Below are 18813 nucleotides of genomic sequence, written 5' to 3' on the forward strand. Positions count from 1 at the left end.
GTTGAAATATTTTTAGAATTAAAGCACTATGTTTTGAATTTCTTTCCTATGCAATAAGGCCAGACACAGACCTGTGTAGAAGGCACATATCATAGAGTACTGAAATTATAAGTAGGCCCTGGATGCTGAGAGGAGCTGTGATGGGGCTAGTACTCTTTTTTGTGAGGGACTCTGTGAACTCCTTCAGTCTTGAAAATGTTTCTAAGCCTAGAGATGGGAGGAACAGCTAGGAGGAAAGAAGGCCCTTGGCTCTCATCTGTAAAATCTTATAATCTAATAAGTCCTAGTGCTGTATTTTACTGGTGTAGCAGGTGAAGTCATGGCTTTTTCTGACATTCTGTAGCTTACATACATGCAAACGTTTCTGGATGATTGTGCTGAGTGTAGCTGATGCTGCCTTTTCTGTGAGAACGTAGAATGGAATATGAATAGCCGAATATGGTGAAACCTGTTGCAGTGAATATGCTTGAGGGACATTTACTTTTTACTAGTTGACACCTCAGCAATACTTGAGACAAGCCAAATAAAATCAAATGGTAGCACACCAAGCTTTCTACTAAAGAAATAGTTACTTTTAATAACTTAATGTGTATAATTACTGTCTAAATAAATAAAAGTAGGCTACAGTTCTCTGTGTATGCACTACTGTTTCAGTTCTGCCCTTTGGTAAAGAGCAAAGCTTTGGAGGAAATGGAATAATTTGGTAAGAGAATCTTATTACAAGTTGTGAGACTGGAAGGATTGCTGGCTCTAAACATTTCGGGTGCATGTGTGTGGCAAGGGGCAGGTTGGGCCTTGCCTTTTGTGGGGCAATGCACTGCCCTGTACACCCCACTCCCCTGGGCCTGTATTCCAGCCCTGCAGTGGCTGCCAATTACTGGCACACTGGAAGCAATGCCCCACACCCCACCCCTGGAGCCCCAGTCTAGCTCCAGAGGGCCAGATGACCAGAAGGACCCAGGAAAGCCAAAGGGTATTTAACCCAGAACATGAGGCGAACATATCTTGACCCTACCTCCTCTTGGAATTTCTATCAGATGAACACTGCTGGAACTAGGATTGGTAGTTATATTTGTTCTTTTCTATGTATCTTCTGTTTTAATTCCTTCTTCTCAGAGTTTTGAGTAACTTAAAATCAGACAGGTTTGGAGTTTGCTACGTTTATGCTTTGTGGGATGTTTTATGTCGAATGCTGCTTTAAATTTTGCCAAAGTTCTCTGATTTTCTGAAGTTGCCAGTAAAGTTTCTCTTGTTGTTTTGACCTCTTGAGAATATCTTGTCAGTATTTCTTCCTTGCATCTAACTCAGAGTACATGAAAAACTGTAAGCCCTTTTAACAGTCTGTTTGAGCAAGTTTTCTGGGGCCTCACAGAAGTGTATCCTACTGGTCTCTAAAAGTTTCAGAACTCCAGTGTGTTGGGTTTTTTTCCTATTGTATATCCTGCATACAATTTTATGGTGAATATAAAGAAGGAACTTTGATGTAGAAGTGTCTTTCCTGAAGCCTGAGAAATATCAGCCAAAGTATTTTTAATTGTTGGTTTTTTATTAGCTGATCTTTGAATTTATTTTTTTTCCAGTGGACAAATTACATTCATGGGTGGCAGGATCGATGGGTAATTCTGAAAAGCAACATACTCAGTTACTACAAGTCTGAAGATGAAACGGAGTATGGCTGTAGAGGCTCTATCTGTTTGAGCAAGGCTGTGATTACAGTAAGTGCTATTTCAGTACTGAGATGTTTTTGGGTGTTGCATATTTGTAGGCTAATGTCTGGTGAAAGTAAACATGGGTATGGCAAATAAATTCTTGTAGGTTGTTTAATATTAAGATTAGTTATATTAGCGCAACACTGTGGAGCCAGGGAAAGAAGTTACTAATAAGAAAACAAGCTGGTTTTATCTGTGATTGCAATATGCAGCTCTTCATATCTGTTATCTTGGAGGTTTCTGTGGGTAGGGATAGAGTTTGCTTCTGGAGGAGGTGGAGTTTTCCCAAGGGTCAGCCTAAGACCCTGGACCAACTTTGCAAAGGCAGCAGCATCCATCACAGTCTTTACACTTCACATTAGAAAGAGAGGGTAATATTTCTTTGACTGTACTTTCTGAACATAATTCTGTACAAAAATTGTAAAAGAAAATGTTGTGCTATGTATTTCCTTCTCTAAAGTGGGGTGCTGTTTCTGCCTAATGTTAAAAGATCCGGCATTATGCTAGTAAGAATAAAGAGCTTACATATAAGTGAACTCTTATAAAAATGAACTTGCCTTAGAAGATAAAGAAGAAAAACATTTTTGTAGCTTTCAGAGTTATATATATTAATTATGACTAATGCTTGCCAAAAAGCATGCTTTTCTGTGTTACTGTTAAATAGCCAGGTATTTGACTGGAGGAAGGGGGAAAGCTGGACTTGTGTAGCACATGACTTCCTAGAGCAGTAGTGTTAAATCTTAGTATTTATGTTCTTATTCCACCAAATGTTTTGCTTTCAAACTGAATTGAGGATGACAAGAAGTTCCCTTTACTAATATTCAGCTTAAAAATAGTGTGTTTTTTTAAAAACACGGTTGGATTTGGAAAAAAAAAAAGACTGGACTGATTGCATCAACTTTATGTATTTTGGTAAAAAGATTGTGAAGAAAATACAGATTTTTACATTTAGATGTCTGACAGGTATTGTAGTAATCTGAAAATTAAAATAGATTGCCTGATTTCTTTCAAAGTTCTTTTTAAAGCTGCTTAAACTTTTAAACTTGCTCAATTTTTTTTTTTTTTTTAGGAATTTATGGTGCACAGCAGCAGCAGCATCTAGAAGTGCTTATTTAAGTGTACTTCTGGTAGTCTGTAGAGGTACCAGTCTCTGATCAGGACTTTCAAAAAGATGTTTTATTCACTAGTGAGAGGCATAACATGCCAACCAGGCAGAGACAGGAAGGTGGTGTCAGGGAGGTAGGCCAAGAGATGTCTGGAAATGTGCTGTAGAGTACATCTCAGCAGCTTGAATTCCAGTTCTGATGGTGGAGAATATAGTAACGCTGATATTGTTTTGGGAATGTTTTGGTATATTGTGCTTTGGGAAGGGAAGTTGGTGAGCTCCTTTTCTTATGACTAGGAAGTGTGTAACACAAACTTCTTGCAGATAGTGTTTTTCCTCTCTTCTATCTGGCACTTGTTGCATTTGGTAACTTGGTGTTGAATTGTTGACTCACCCCCTTTCCCCCCAGTTCTGGAGCTTCTTAAGTATATTGAGAAAGAATAAAAAATATTTCTCAAAATTATTCTGATATTTTAGTTGTTTCATTTTCATTCAGAATCATGTTTGGTGACTGGTATTTGATAGTTTAATTTCTTGTAGTTTGAAATGGCACATCTAAAACCTGGTAAACAGCTGTTAATTATTTCTAGTTGCAGTTAGTAATTGCTATGTAAGTATTAAAGGTTCAGGAACACTATTAGGTCATGTGTCTCTAGGATACAGAAATTTACTTTTTCAGCATGAATGCTTCTGGTTTGATACTTTGGTAGCAAATTACATTTTTTTAAAACCTGTTTTCTATAATAGAAAATGAATTATAATTGTTTTGTCTTCCTGTAGTAGATAGTTAATCTTTATTTTCATGTTCTTGTAATGTCTTAATAAAGCTTACTAACATGTATCTAAATGCATAGGAGAATACCAGTAGTTGATAAAATGTGTAGATAATAATGAAGTTATTTTTGTTATCAGTGGAACTTATTCATTACTGTATGTTTTGTGATGACTTTCGTAGAGAAGTTGGGTTTCTTACTGACTTCATGTTTAGTAGCACTGATCTGATGTGATTGGGATCCTCATCTTGAATATTTGTTGACAGTCTTTCACTATACTGTAAGTATAGTTTTCCTTGATCTCGCTAATCCAGTGAGGCATAGTAACTACCTATCTCCTAACCTTCTGTATTGCAGGAAATTTTCCTTAAGTACAAAGCAGGGTATGAGTGGTATGAAATGGTGTTAATGACTGTAATGTTTCCTTGTAGGAGAGGGAGGGGACTGGATTCTCACCAAGTCTTCTTTTAGGTGCTCAGATTAGGTATGCCCATTTGTCTGATGGGAGATGTAATGATTTTCTGTGTGTAATTAATGCTACTAGTAGTATAGAATGCCCATGTTTCATTGATGTATAAGCATAAATTTGGAAAACTGCTCTCATTGTGTAGTCTTACTGTATTTTCAGCAATGAAGATAAGCCTTATGATAAATCATAAAATTAGGAGATGTGAATGCTGCATTTGGAAATCCACAGATTCCTGTGACAATAGTCTTTAATTGAATGGAAAATGTGGGGTCTGGTTGGACTATATTAACCACTGTAACCAAGAAGCTGATTTCTCTGGAATAGAGGACTAAAGGATTGTAACACGCCAGAACATCTAAATGTAAGGGGGTAAACTGAGGTTCCTTTACTTTGGGTCGGTGCACAGAAGAAATATCAACCAGATAGTCTCAAGAGGTCAAAATTACACAAAAGTTTACAGATAAAATATAGAAATCAAGGAAGTTTGGCAAAGGATTTAATACAACATCCAATTCAACATAAAACACTTAGCATAGCATTAACTTAGCCCATTTAACTTAGCAACTTTTAAACTGTTTAATGTTATGTTACCATGAAAAGAGAATTAGAAGGAGAAGAAAGAGAGACAAAAAAGATACAGAACACACATCTAGCTACCAACTCCTGGGTTCCAGTGTGGATTCCAAGAGGAGGCAGGGTCAGGTACGTGGTCACATCATGGTCAGCCTTTTAAATCCCAGGGCCTCCATGGACCCTCCTCTCAGGTGGGACTTCTGGTCACTCAGCCTCTCAGGAGCTGGGTTAGGGCAGAGTGTAGCACTGCCCCAGTGTACCCTGATTGACAGACACTGTGGGACTGGGATGCTGGTTCTATGCCTGGGGAGTGGAGCATTTCACTGCCTTGCCAAAGCAAGGTCTGACCTGTCCCTTCCATCACACACATATACATCCCAAAATGTCTCGAGACATCAATTTTTTCCAGTCTCTGACAAGGATGAATATTCTATACTCACTGGATTACATTAAATAATGAACTCTCAAGAACTAGCCATGTGAATTAACTTCTGAAAGAAGGCAGTGAAAGTCCATATATTATGCTGTGTTGTGTTTTACATTATCTGGCTAAAAGCTTTGAAGGTGTTTAATCAGTTTATAACAGAGAGGAGGCTTGAACTCAAGTTGAAAAGTCTGCTGTGATCAAGGAATTATGGGTATTATTAAAAAGTTGATATATGTACAGATTCAAGTTTTGTTCCATTAGTCTAGCTTGGATACACTAAATTACTGCTGCAGTTGGGTGAAAGCTTTTATTAAAAAAGCTAAGCTGTGAATCCATGCCCTGGGCAGAACTACCATAGCAATAAATTTGTAATACTTGCTAATTGCATGTGGAAGTATTGCTTCCAATTGTCTGAGGTTGGAAAACTATGTTTTAGTATGAGAGCACTTAATTAAATAATTGGTTTCCTCTAACTTGATGAAGTACTTTCTCAGCCTTAATTGCTGCTAAAAAGATGACTTGAGTAAATGAAGATATAGAATACAAGCCCTAACTAGATAGGGGTTCATTTAGAACACAAGGCAATTATACTTTTAGGCTTTGGTGTGAGCTTTAAATAATTTTATAGTTACATCCAGATTGGTGGAAAATCTTGGTTAAATGGGAGAGAAATCTGAATGGCGATGGTAGACAGTGCATCCAAAAAACATTGCAGAGACACATGTGGTCAAGAATGCTTATTTATATGTGAAAGGCCTGAGGTGATTGTATTCTGAAGTGGAAAATGCCAAAGAGCAATAGAAGAGTGAGGGAGAGAAAGATTTGATGCCTAGGAGATGAGATGGGGCTGCTGTTGGTGAGACAGGCAGAAATTGTTTGCAACATGGGATTCTCCTGGACAATAATTTGTAGCATTCACATACTCACTACAAATTTGTATATGAATATTACAGTCTGAGTTATCTGAACCAGCAGTGGCTGGGTTGATGTTCAGAGTGAAAATGTCAAAATATTGTCCTGTATTTATCAAAATACTGTATGAAGTACTAATATCCTTGGCAAGCAAAATGCAAATATTTGACTGGGTGAAAACCTGGAAGATTTCTTAGTATGTATTGAAGAAATTAGGTCAGAAGTGGAAAAGTACACATTCAGATCAGTTTAAATGAGACTGTTAATCATTATGGAGTTCTTTGTCATAATATGATCAGGATGGGTGAAAAAAATCAGTAATTTATGAAAGTATTAAATAACAAAATATTTTTGCATTATGTAATATTGCTAAAGTATTCAGCTTTAGTACTTGAATATAATTATAGAATATCCTGAGTTGGAAGGGACCCATCAGGATCATCAAGTCAAATTTCTGGCCCTTCACAGGACATCCCAAGAGTCACACCATGTGCCTGAGAGTGTTTTCCAAAAGCTTCTTGAACTCTTTCAGGCTTGGTGCTGTAACCACTTCCCTGGGGACCCTGTTCCAGTGCCCAACCATCCTTTGGGTGAAGAATCTTTTTCTAATATCCAACCTCAACCTCCCCTGACACAACTTCATGCCATTCCCTTGGGTTCTGTCGCTGGTCACCAGAGAGGAGATCAGTGTCTGCCCCTCCTCCCCTCACAAGGAAGTTGTACACTGCAATGAGGTCTCCCCTCAGTCTCCTGGCTGAACAGACCAAGTGACCTCAGCTCCTCCTTTAGACATGAACTTCAATTGCTGCTTTTGCCATGTTCCTCCTTAATTGTAATCAGTGTTGTTTAGACCAAATCTTCTAGCATACTTCAGCTACTTAGTCTGTTTGCTGTCTTTCCACTCAGTTGAAGTCTACGGTTCTCCAGTTAAGAGGACCAGTTAAACAGAACTTGCTACTCCATGTCTCCAGATGCTAAGAACCCAGATTGCATTGTGACTAGAATCTAATAAAGTCTTAAAAGTTTAAATTGCAGGAGAAAAGTTGTTTCACAATTAAATATGTATACATATACAGACTGACATCAGGTCGATTTTAAAGGATGAAAGCTTTTAGGCTGACATTTGTTAGGAGTATACCTTGTGCTTATAATTAGCTCTTACAGGTTGTTAATTATCATTATACATTAGTTCTTATACACTAACCATTATCATTACATATTCAAAGCAGTCAGTCTTTAACACTTTTATCCTAAATTAGCTGCAATATGTAGTACCATGGAGCAAATGCCATATAGCTAGCTTGATAATGGTCTTGATGGTGCTAGTTGTTGAGGTCTAGGTGACCTGATGGGAGGATGTGACACAAACAGGATGGGAACAGTAGTGGTAGCACTGCATTTATAGAAATGCTTATACAGTTGTACTGTATCAAATTGCTTATGTTTGGATTCAAAGCAAGCAAGTCCTTGTTTAGTATGCTGCTGTGTGCAACCAGCCTCTGTTCTAGCTGCAGCTCTCCTGCTTTCATAGAATGGGAACTTTGCATTTCCACAACTGTGAGTCTGAGTCCAGAGTGCTGTACTCTTTCTGACAGCTCAGCACAGAACTTCAAAGCACGACTTTGCTCTTATGGTAGAGTATCCTCCTGAGTGTTGCCTTGTGGTTTTCTTGTGAAATCCATATTGGATTGTTGGTGTATGTGCAGTTTTTGGATTTTTCATGGTATACTGCAGTATACAGTATTGAAATAAATGGGCAGGAGATCTTTCTCCTTTTTAATGCCTTTATTAAGAAGAATCAGCTCAGGTGGGGAGAAATCGACGGGTCGCGCCCACGCCGCCGCTGCTCCCAGGCGTGGCACGGAGAAGGAGGATGATGCAGCTTTGTCCACTGGTCTACAGACAGAGCTGGGGATTCTGTCCTCACGGGAGAGTCGCAGATTCCTAGCTTGTTTGTTTAACAACCCGGGGTGTCTCTTTAATCAGTATCTTTTCAGGTTAGGGTGAGAAAAAAAAGGGTCTAAGCAGGTACGGGACTACGCTCCCATCCTTAGACGTCACTTAAGTCACTTGTTGGCTTGTGATTTTAGGGGTTTTTCTTGTAAAAACTGTAAAACTGTAAAAATTCAGGGCGCAATGCATTTCTCATCTGCATACTGGCTTTGATGTCACTGCCTATTTTCTTTACCTTGGAGGGTCTGTCCTGGTGTCTTTTTGGCAAGCGGCCAGCATCAGGGAAACAATAGTTAATCACTGGCCATTAACAGGTAATTGAAGAGGTTTTCTTTGGCAGCGAAACCAAAGACGTCTGACTTGTATTTTAACTCTGAAACTCAAAAAAATTACAACTTTCTATTCATAACAGTCCCCCTTTTTTTTCTTTGATCAGGCTTAAGCTTAAGCTTGCATCAACTTATAATTTTTGGCTCATTAACATAGAATTTCCTATATTTTTTGTTTTGATTATACATTTCCTGAGCACTCTGGTGATCATATTTACCAAACTTCATTACCTTTTTTGGTTTTTTCAGGTTAATTTCTTTAGAGATCCTTAGGTCATTCTGTACAGCAGATGTCACTATTTTTGTTAAGCAGGGAAATAAGAACAGACTAACAAGTGCACACACAGTGAAGGTTATAGTTTTCCAACTTTTTTTTGAAAGTCCATAGATTATCCCACCAACTGGAATCAAGTGTAGGAGTCCTTTGATTTCTTAAATATGCTAGTTTTCTTATTTTGTTTAAGGTGTTTCTAATGACTGCTACAATTAATTTGATTTGATAAATTACTGTTTTGGTTTGGTTGAGTTGGTCATTAACATGATTAAGAGCTAATGCGGTCTGATTAGATATTACTTCTAATTCTGATTGTAGTTTCAAAATTTTGTTTAACATATATTGCTTCTTCAGTTTTGTTTTTCTTAAATCCTCATATATAGGAACTCTTAAACTTGATCCAGATTCTTTGTGTATTATAAAGACAGTTTGTTTTATAATTCTAATGATGCCACCACTAGACCAGTCTCTTGGCAATTCAGTGGATGCTATGGTACCATTGACCCAAAACAGGTGTTTAGGGGTTTCCTGAAATATATTAGTTTTTGTCGTGCCCTCCTAATATTTAGAAATACTTTGACCAGATTTACTAGGTTTGCTTCAGTAGCATCACGTTCAAAGCACCACCAGGTTTCTCCTACAGGGTGGTCTCCCAGGAGTGGCTGCCTAAGGGTGGCGGTGTTCCGGGCCATCCAATATATTTTCTTATTCTCCTGATAAAAGATCAATTGGGAGAGGTTAACACAATTGTTGTGGACTCTCAGCAAGGAACTTACTTCTTTCTCATAGAGAGGTTGGTAGTACTCATTGCACAGCTCTCCTGGGCTCTCCAGAGCACCACCAGCAATCAGAGCCATCACTACTACCCTTCCCAAGAGTCCGGTATGGGTCATCTTGCACAGCCTGCCCACCCGGCCTTGCCTCTTGAGGATTTTATGGCGAAGAAGTCTCCAAGCTCTTCGGGTTAAACCTCTCTTGATCTGTCCCTGCTAATTTGGTCTCTCCTAGGGGAGCACTCTGGAGAAGATTAACCTGGGGTCTTTGGTACTAAGTTGGGACGACTTAGCCAGAATTACTTATTAACAATTTTTAACTTTTACAAATTTCTTAAAACACTTTAAGACATGTTATGATTCTAAACTTTTTTCTTATGCAGTTCATCAGTCTTTTTGAATGTCAATTTTAAGTCATTTGGTCCTTTTATAATAGTATACTCCGCTGAATTAACTCCTGATGCGGTTGAATCCTGTCCTGAGTTAGAGTGTGAGGGTGGTGTAGAATCTGGTCCAATACCAGAGGGAGACACTGAAGAATCTTGTCCAATGCTCGGGGGTGAGAGTGGTGTGGAATCTGGTCCAATACCAGAGGGAGACACTGAAGAATCTTGTCCAATGCTCGGGGGTGGGACTGGTCCTTTAATTCTCATGATGTGGGTCCAACCTTTTTCTCTGGTTCGCACAGCCGAATTAGCGATGAGGAGTACCTGAAAGGGGCTTTCAAATTTAGGCATTAATGGTCTATAATTCCAGGATTTAATTAAAAACCGATCTCCTGGGTTGATGTCGTGTGCTTTTGTATCAAGAGGGGAGGTTTGGGGGAGGTATCCTCTTTTTCTAAGTCCTTCTAGGGTTCTTCCAATTACTTCTAAATATTTCCTTGTAGCTTCTTCTCCTTCCAGATAGTCTCCTGTGCTATAGGGTGTTAACAAGAATGGCAGTCCAAACATTATTTCATAAGGTGAAATCCCTATATCAGACGGGGGTCTTGTTCTGATGCGCAAGAGCGCTAGGGGCAAACACTTTAGCCAATTCATTTTTGTTTCTTCGATCAATTTAGTCAATACATTTTTGAGAGTTTTGTTCATTCGTTCCACCCTCCTAGAACTCTGGGGGTGCCACGGAGTATGCAATCTTCATTTTATCCCTAAAGCTTCAATTATAATGTGCAATGTTTGGGCCACAAAATGTGGACCTCGGTCTGAGTCTATGGTATTCACCATTCTGTATCTGGGGATAATGTTTTCTAAGATTACTTTTGCTACTACTTGGGCTGTTTCCCTTTTGGTTGGGAAGGCTTCTACCCAGTGAGTGAGATGATCTACTAGAACTAGTAAATATTTGTATCCTTGTACTGGGGGCATCTCAGTAAAATCTATTTGTATGCTCTGGAAAGGTCTTAGAGTTACTTCTCTCCCTCTAGGTGTTACTTTTCTCATGACTTTCTGGTTTACTTTTTGGCAAATTAAACACCCTTTTGTGATTGCTTTTGCTAGGTCATATACACCTACGCACAGGTTATTTCTTAGGAAATAATCACATAGTCCTTGGACTCTCCAGTGGGTTAATTTCTGTAGTTCTGTTAGCACCATCCTAGCAATTGCTTTGTTTAGAAACACCCGTCCGTCTTATGTTAACCACTCCCCCATTGCCCTAGATGTAACTTTAAATTTCACAAAATATGAGTTCTTCTCTCTTTTCCCCTACTTGGGTGTGGTTTTTGCTTAAAAAAAACTTTTACCAGATCCTCTGGTCTTAAAGCTGGTTCTTTTGCTATCTTGATCAGCTAGCAAAGGTTTCACAACTTTAGCCTAAACAGTCTAGGGGGGGGGTCCAGTTGCTCCACAGTAATAGCAGCAGCTTTCACTCAAAGGGACTCGAGGCCTCTCCATGCCTCCTGTCCCTGACAGTACTGGCCTATCCTTACTTGCTCCTGGTGGTGGACTCCCCCACTCTTTTGTAGCCTTGGACTGCAGGAAAGGGTTGTTTGCTCCCACACTTTCTCTAGCTATAGCAACCATGATCCTAGCTTTAGCCTTAGCTTGGACTTGCTGTAGGCTAACGGCTTTACCTGGTGATAAGGGGTTACTAGATAAGGAGGCATTTGTGTCCCAGTTAGGAGGAGGTGGAGGGACAGCAGTAGGAGGGGGAGAAGAGCTTGGGTGCATGTTAGGTGGAGCTGGTGAAGGGGTGGAGCATGCAGCAGGTGGAGTAGGTATTAGTGGTGGTGCAGAAGCAGCTAAAGGAGTCAAAGGGGGTGGTGAGGAAATGGCCCCCATGGCAGCCGGGAGAAGAGCTGGATCTACTATTTGAGGTGCTCGAAGGAGAGGATTATAAGGTGGAGGGGCATCAGGAGGCAAGTAGTCTAGGGGTTCCCACCTTTTACCAATTTCTTTAATTCCAGCATCTCCTCTTTCATTCCCTTCTTTCTTGCTCTGCACTTTACAAATTTGCACTCCTTCATTCTTTATAGCATTCAACCAACAAGCTACATAGAATAATTGCTCGGGATCAGTATCTTCTCGAGCGGTCAGATATTTATTCAGCTGTTGACACATCCACTTGTCTTTTGTCCCACACCACGGCCATCCTCCTTGCACCTCTGATTCTGGCCACACTTCTGAACAGTAATGAATCATCTTAACTTTATCTAGTCCTTCTGTGGCTTCTATAGAGTCCCATTTCTCTAATAGTTCACTTAGGGGACTGTGGGGAGGTATATTCCTCAGTCTTTGGCCACTTTTCTTACTACCGCACCCTCCCATTTTTTTCTGCCTCAAAACAAATCACAAAGATGCCTTTTTCTCTAAAGGAAATATATCTTATTTAAGAAGTCTCGACCTCCTGCCAAAACTCCAATTTCTCTGACCCTTTTCGTCAGGACTTTGTTGAGACTTTGGCCTTCTCTTGCCAAGACTCAACAAACAAACAAAACACAAAAAAAAATCCTCGAGGTCCTGACCTCTGAGGTTTGCCTGACCTCCTTCGTCCGGACTTAGAGAGACCTTGGCCTCCTTTGCCAAGGCTCAAACAGCCAAACCTCGAAGCCCTGGCTTCTGAGGGGTGCCTGACCTCCTTTGTCAGGGCAAAACTGCCTGATATCCTAAATCGCCTAACTTCCTTCGTTAGGACCTGTATCAGGGCCTTTGGGGTGCGTGCCACTCACACAGCTATTTCCTCCGCACTCCCGGAGGGGGGTCCTCTTTACCCCTTTGGAGGCGCCTCAATCACCAATTCCACTCGCTTCCCCCTGTTCCCGGCCGGCCCCCTCGCGGGGGTGCGGAACCGCGGTACTGAGGGGTCCTCACTCGCTTCGAGGGGCCGAGCTGCCGGCCCTCGTCTCACTCACACATACTCACTCGCCTCCCTCTCCCGCCGCCGGATATTCTCACCAATCCAGCGCTGCTCCGTGTCACTGTCCCAAGCCGATCTTCTCTGGTCCCAATAGCCAGCTGTCCTGCAGATCCAGGGTAGGCGGCCGTTCCAGTCCTGGTGTCCTCTTCAGGTGTGGCTATCCCAGACGAGTCCCCCAAGCTGAAATAAATGGGCAGGAGATCTTTCTCCTTTTTAATGCCTTTATTAAGAAGAATCAGCTCAGGTGGGGAGAAATCGACGGGTCGCGCCCACGCCGCCGCTGCTCCCAGGCGTGGCACGGAGAAGGAGGGTGATGCAGCTTTGTCCACTGGTCTGCAGACAGAGCTGGGGATTCCGTCCTCACAGGAGATTAGCAGATTCCTGGCTTTTTTGTCTAACGCCCCGGGGCGTCTCTTTAATCAACATCTTTTCAGGTTAGGGTGGGAAGCAAAAAGGATCCAAGCAGGTACGGGACTACGCTCCCATCCTTAGATGTCACTTAGGTCACTTGTTGGCTCGTAATTTTAGGGGTTTTTCCTGGAAAAACTGTAAAAATTTGGGGCGCAATTCATTTCTCGTCTGCATACTGGCTCTGATGTCACTGCCTATTTTCTTTACCTTGGAGGGTCTGTCCTGGTGTCTTCTTGGCAAGCGGCCAGCATCAGGGAAACAATAGTTAATCACTGGCCATTAACAGGTAATTGAAGAGTTTTTCTTCGGCAGCAAAACCAAAGAGGCCTGACTTGTATTTTAACTCTGAAACTCAAAAAAAATACAACTTTGTATTCATAAAAGTATGAGATACAACAAAGACAGCTAATTGATACACAAATAGTGATTTTGGGGATGCAGCAGTCTATGGGATTCCTGTTCTTGTATTTGTCCTATTAAAACTAAAATAAGTTGTTGTGGTGTGATGTCATGGCTTGCCTCAGTTTCCCCTGGTTTCTCCCTGAAGTTTCCCTCCCCAGGTGGGGTGTCAATCACCTCTCCTTTCCCCACCCTTGACCCCTGCTGGGCATTGTCTATCAACCCAGAAATTCCAAGGAGAACGTCGAGTGATTGGCAGGTTCAAAGGATGCTCTCCACCCCCTGGGGGCCATTGGCCCACACAGGTGTCCTTCTCACCTGAGACCCCCTCCCCTCATACCTGGTTGGTAGTCCCTGTGTACCCTCCCCTCGCCCTCTCCCTAGGTAAAAGGGCAATCAGACCACGCGGTCGGGGTTCTGTTGGGGAGTTCTGTTGGAGTTGTTGCAGGATTCAGAGGCTACACCACCAGAAGTAAAAACTCTGGATTAAAAACTCTATCAGGACCCACTCCTTTCTTCACCTCGCCTTAAAGGTTTCTCCAGCTCAGGAAGGCCTGAGGAGTGACCCCACATCAACAGCAAGCTCCAGCCCGTGAGCACTGGAGCTTGGGGCATGCCCGAACTTGTCTCCACGTGCCCAGCTGCGACCACAGGTACTGAATAGCGTCTCTGGGGAGGAAGGACCACAGGTGCCGCTATTTGGTCAGCAGCTGAGGACAGACAGACCAAGGCAGTCCCGTCAGCAATATTGGTAAACACCAATAATAAGTGATACGTGGAGTTTCTGTATTCTCTAAAGTTGATATGAAGCTGTCTTCCTGCCTGATTGTAGCAGGCACAGGGCCTGCAAGGCCTCCCTGGCAGTCAGTTGCCTAAGATAAGAAATGCCTAGTCATCACTGGACCAAATCAAGCTCCTCTTCGGCCTTCGGACCCTTGTTATCTCTCTGTAAAATAAGTCACTTTCGCCTTGACCCTTACTATTGGACTGTTTCCTAAAACTCCTGTACTCTATATAAACCCCTATTCCTGCCCAGTTAGGTAGAAGAGCTGTCACTGGGACCCTTTGCAGAAGATACCAATAAAGACATCTCTGTGGAACCTCATACAGCTCTTCTCGTCTCTCTCCCTTGTGTCTGCCAAAGGCACTTAGTAAGCAAAGAGCATAATCACTAAAGAGCTGATCTCACTTAAGAGCTGAGCCTGCTAAGATTGCCTGCAGCTCTGGAGCCTGCCTGAGAGGCCCGGACAGGCTGTGCTTAACTGAACTACGATGTCTTGGACCCCACGACAGCTGTTTTCAGGGAGACCCCGAAAACACAAGAGCCCCATTACGTGATTAATAACTCTAACTTTTTTCTTTATATGATGGGATTCCTAATGAGTTTAACTTGGCAATTTCACATCAATTCTTAGCTGTTGTTTCTCCAGGTGGTATAATTCAGATTTTTTTTTCCCTCTATGGCTAATATATGCTGCTGGTAGATATTGTAAATATTTTGCTCCTAATGGATACCTGAGAAGTATCATTTGCATTTTTCTGCAGTTCTCTGGTTTAATTCACACCAAGGTGACAACATGCACACTTCCATTTTCAGTATTTCATATCATAAAATGGTTTAAATAGGAAGGGACCTTAAAGACCATCAAATTCCAACACCCCTGCAAAGGGCAGGGATACCTTTCACTAGACCAGGTTGCTCAAGTGTCCTGGTTTAGGGCATATTTGGGAGAAAACCTCCAAAAGGGCCCCCCCCAGAAAGCAAATCCACATGGCCCCTCCCCCCAAGTAGTTCAGGAAGAATTTCTTCGGAGGGAAGTGGAAAAAACCTGTTTATTTAACAGGCAAAGCACTCCCCAGCACAAAAAATAAACAATTCCAGATGACAAAACTCATTTGCTGACTCTGAAGAGATAACAAATTCAGAAAGTCTCTCCTGGGAATGGTTGCTCTGTTAACAGTCCCTCTGGCTCTGGGAAAGGCTGCTGCCCAGAGTAGGCCCTGGCAGGTCACAAAGTATGACCTCTCAGTGTTTCCCCAGATCCCAGTCTGGAGCAGCTTCGAATGGTTTCAAGAAAAGGGGAAAAAAAACCAGTCCAGGGAAAACTTGGACTGCCTCAGATAGCTAAACTAACTAACTAGCAAAAGGAGCACTGTGTTCTGCCCTGTCTGTGCCCAGACACCACAGTGTTCCAGTGGACTGTGGAGGAGTGAGTGACGTTGATAACAAAATTCCCTGCTTCTTCTTCTCCCTGCCTTGGTCTCAGAGCCAGTCCTGAAGGCACAGAATATAATATCCAGCATAAACAGAACAGATGATTGGGGATAGAAGCATCATACATCATCCTAGGACATTAAGTCATTCCTGGAGTTGTTAACCGATAGTTATCACTAAACAAAAGTTATGCCTTTAATAAAGCTGAGGGTTCTTCAGACTGTGTTCAAACAGTACAGGCCCATTGGTCGTGTCCTCATTTCTTGTAGAGTGTATTTGTGAATGACCATGACACGGACTCAGACCGGCAGGGAATCTGAATCATTTGTTCAAGGAAATGAGCTGGTTTTATACCCTTTTTCAAGGCACAGTATTTCCTTACAGGGTAATTCTCACTACATGACCTATTCCATGTTGCCACGTCAGCAATGCGCTTTCTAAATGTCCTTCTATGGGGTGATCACGTGCTGTTCACCCATCTGTCAGCTTCTGGCAGGCTCCTCTCCCACAGGGGTCTGCTGCATGTCAACTCGTCCCCCCAAGGTCAGGTGGAGACAAGCCTCTCTGTGCTGCCATGTGCTTCTGCAGGTGGGTCCCACAGCTCAACTCCATCCCATCTCTTCACACAACTCCCTCTTTTTTGTTTTATACAAACAAGAATCATGAAACAAAACACTTCTAACATTAGAACGTTTGGCCCACCGTCCAAACCAAACAAGCTCCATTCCTCACAAAAGCAGTATCTTTCCTATGAACAGGGGGATATATGAAAACACCCAATAACTGGTAACCACACACAGCTCCTTCCTATGGATGGAGACAATAATTAAACAGATAGAACCTTGAGGAACAACTTAAAATTGTCTAAAACCTTTACCATTACCCAGAATCTGCAATTGCTGGGGAGTCCCATTTCACAGGGCAGACTTGGAGAGCCTTTCCCAGGAAAAACTTCCAAGTTTACCTTGAAAGAGGGTCCAGCTTTTATAAGATCAGATGGGCAAGTCAAAGTGACTTGATTATATTTTTTAGTGCAGAAACACCCGGGTCCTGGGTCTGATGGTATAATCCCCAGTTAGCCAGGGCTAGGACTTGGCCAGAGCCTCAAGCCTTGACTGAGAGGGTTTCCCTAAAATACCTACAAAATTGTCAAAAAACTTTATTTGTTGAAAAGGTATCAATCGTAACATGAATGTATTTCAGTTTACCAAACTCACGGATATGTGTAACATCAGTCTGCCAGATTTCTAGAGCTTGAAGTCCCTGGGGATTAAATCCAAGGGCAGGCCAAGGGTGCCACCTGTTGACAGCCGGCACAGGCTTGCACAATTTGCCATGCTTGCTTGTGTGTAATCTGAAATTGTTTTCGAAGAGCTGCTGCACTCTTGTGAAAAAACCCATGTGACAGATGTGCCTGAGAAAAAACATCTGGTACAACAAAGGCCCCAGCTAACTGGTCTGCATGGGCATTACCTTCAGAGATGGGGCCAGGAAGGCCAGCATGGGAACATATGTGTAGGATATAATGCCTTTTTGTATGCAACTGCACTGCAAAATGCAAATGTAGTAATAATTTCTTTGCAATGGATTAGACCAAGTTAAAGTTTGCCTAGTGTGCTAACAAGCTAATATTAAGTTCTGCTTAGTGTGTTTCTGCTTCCATGGGTGCAGTGGGTCTCACTTCAGTTAAGGTTTAAAAAGACAAGATAATTATTGTTTAAAAGAAAAAGCAGCATTCTTTACATTTTGAAAGGCAAATATCCTAACAAGATATGAAGTGAAATATTTGGGTTGTAGCAAAGAATGTAAGCACACTTAACATGCTTTTATATTTTTAAGTCTATTTTGTTAATAAGATTCTTCTATACATGTAAATCTGCCATTATGAGAAAGTTTTTCTTTTTACGTATTAATGAACAAATAATAGAATTATTAGATGTCCCATGTTTTGCCACCTAAAAGGATCATAATTGTTTTAGTAGACATAGCGGTCTCCTTTACTTGTTTACATTGCTTTCCTATATTCTATAAAAAATACAGCTAGCTGATGTAACTAAAAAGCGGATTCTTTTTGCTTAAGAATAACAGCAAGGAAAGACAAGACATCTGTCTAATATTTCTACTAGGTTTTGTCTGGATTTTGGAATTCAAAAGGGGAAATTGTGAAATTTTGTCTAAACCATATTCCCTGGGTTTGTGGATCAACTTGGATTTTGTTTCTGGAGGTAAAAAAATAAAGTTTTGCAAATTAGGTGAATTAGAAATTGCCACATCTCTTGGGTTTTTGGCATATTTTGAATAAAATGTATGATAATGAAATATGCTTTCTCTAAGTTGTTACATCCTAGTAGTACGATCTAGGAGAGTTAATGATATTTAAAAAAAACCCCAAAACAGCCTTGCAAAATGTAAGCAATTACTTTATTTAGTAACTTTATTTTTTGGTTTAGAAGTTCAAGCATTAATTTGTAAAGAAAAAATAATCTTTATGTACTTCTATGATTGTATTAGGTGTATGTAGCAAGGGTGGGGGGATTGCAGGCCAGTCTCTGTGAGGAGAGACTAGGGCTGCCGTGCATTGGACACAGAGTTCCAGATGGCTCTAGAGGACCCACTGCAGGGCACAGCTGAGCCCCTTAGCCACTGTGATGGTGCCTCAAGGTAAAGAGTTAAGAAAGGGCAAAATCACTGTGCAACAGTAGGAGAGAGGGGAGTGAGTAAAAAAGTGTAAGAAACAGCCTTGTGGTTAGAGCAGGAAGAGGTGCTTCACGTGCTGAGCAGAGATCTGCGAACCCTGGAGGAGACCACTGGGCAGCAGGTATTTTCCTGCAGCCTGTGGAGAGTACCACACCAGAACAGATATCCACACTGTAGCCTGTAGAGGACCACACACTGCAGCAGCTGGATATGCAGTGAAGGAGGCTGCAGTCTGTGGAGAAGCAATGCTGGAGCAGGTTTATTCTGAAAGACTGCAGCCATGGAGAGGAACCATGCTGGAACAGGGAAAAAAGTGAGAAATAAGTAGCAGAGTTGAAGTTTTATGAACTGACTGTCCCATCCCTGGAACCGTTCAAGGCCAAGTTGGATAGGGCTCTGAACAACCTGGTCTAGTAGGTGGCATCCCTGCCCATGGT

The 18813-nt window shown here is 41.6% G+C and overlaps 1 protein-coding gene across 8 annotated transcripts in view; it reads left to right on the forward strand.

The window, feature by feature from the left end:
• The window catches only part of LOC135289145 (ceramide transfer protein-like), a 179271-nt gene that overhangs the window by 1412 nt on the left and 159046 nt on the right, over positions 1–18813 (forward strand). For 7 of the 8 annotated variants that reach the window (XR_010351942.1, XM_064402545.1, XM_064402548.1 and 4 more), the window contains exon 2: positions 1581–1715. The exons of the other annotated variant lie outside the window; for it this stretch is intronic. Coding sequence is in view for 6 of the 7 variants with exons in the window: in XM_064402545.1 (XP_064258615.1) it covers positions 1581–1715 (135 nt within the window). In the remaining variant the exon portion in view is untranslated. The remainder of the gene's footprint in view (positions 1–1580; positions 1716–18813) is intronic. 8 annotated transcript variants of the gene reach the window in all.

The sequence above is a fragment of the Passer domesticus genome, chromosome W (assembly GCF_036417665.1).
Source record: "Passer domesticus isolate bPasDom1 chromosome W, bPasDom1.hap1, whole genome shotgun sequence".
Classification (NCBI taxonomy): domain Eukaryota; kingdom Metazoa; phylum Chordata; class Aves; order Passeriformes; family Passeridae; genus Passer; species Passer domesticus.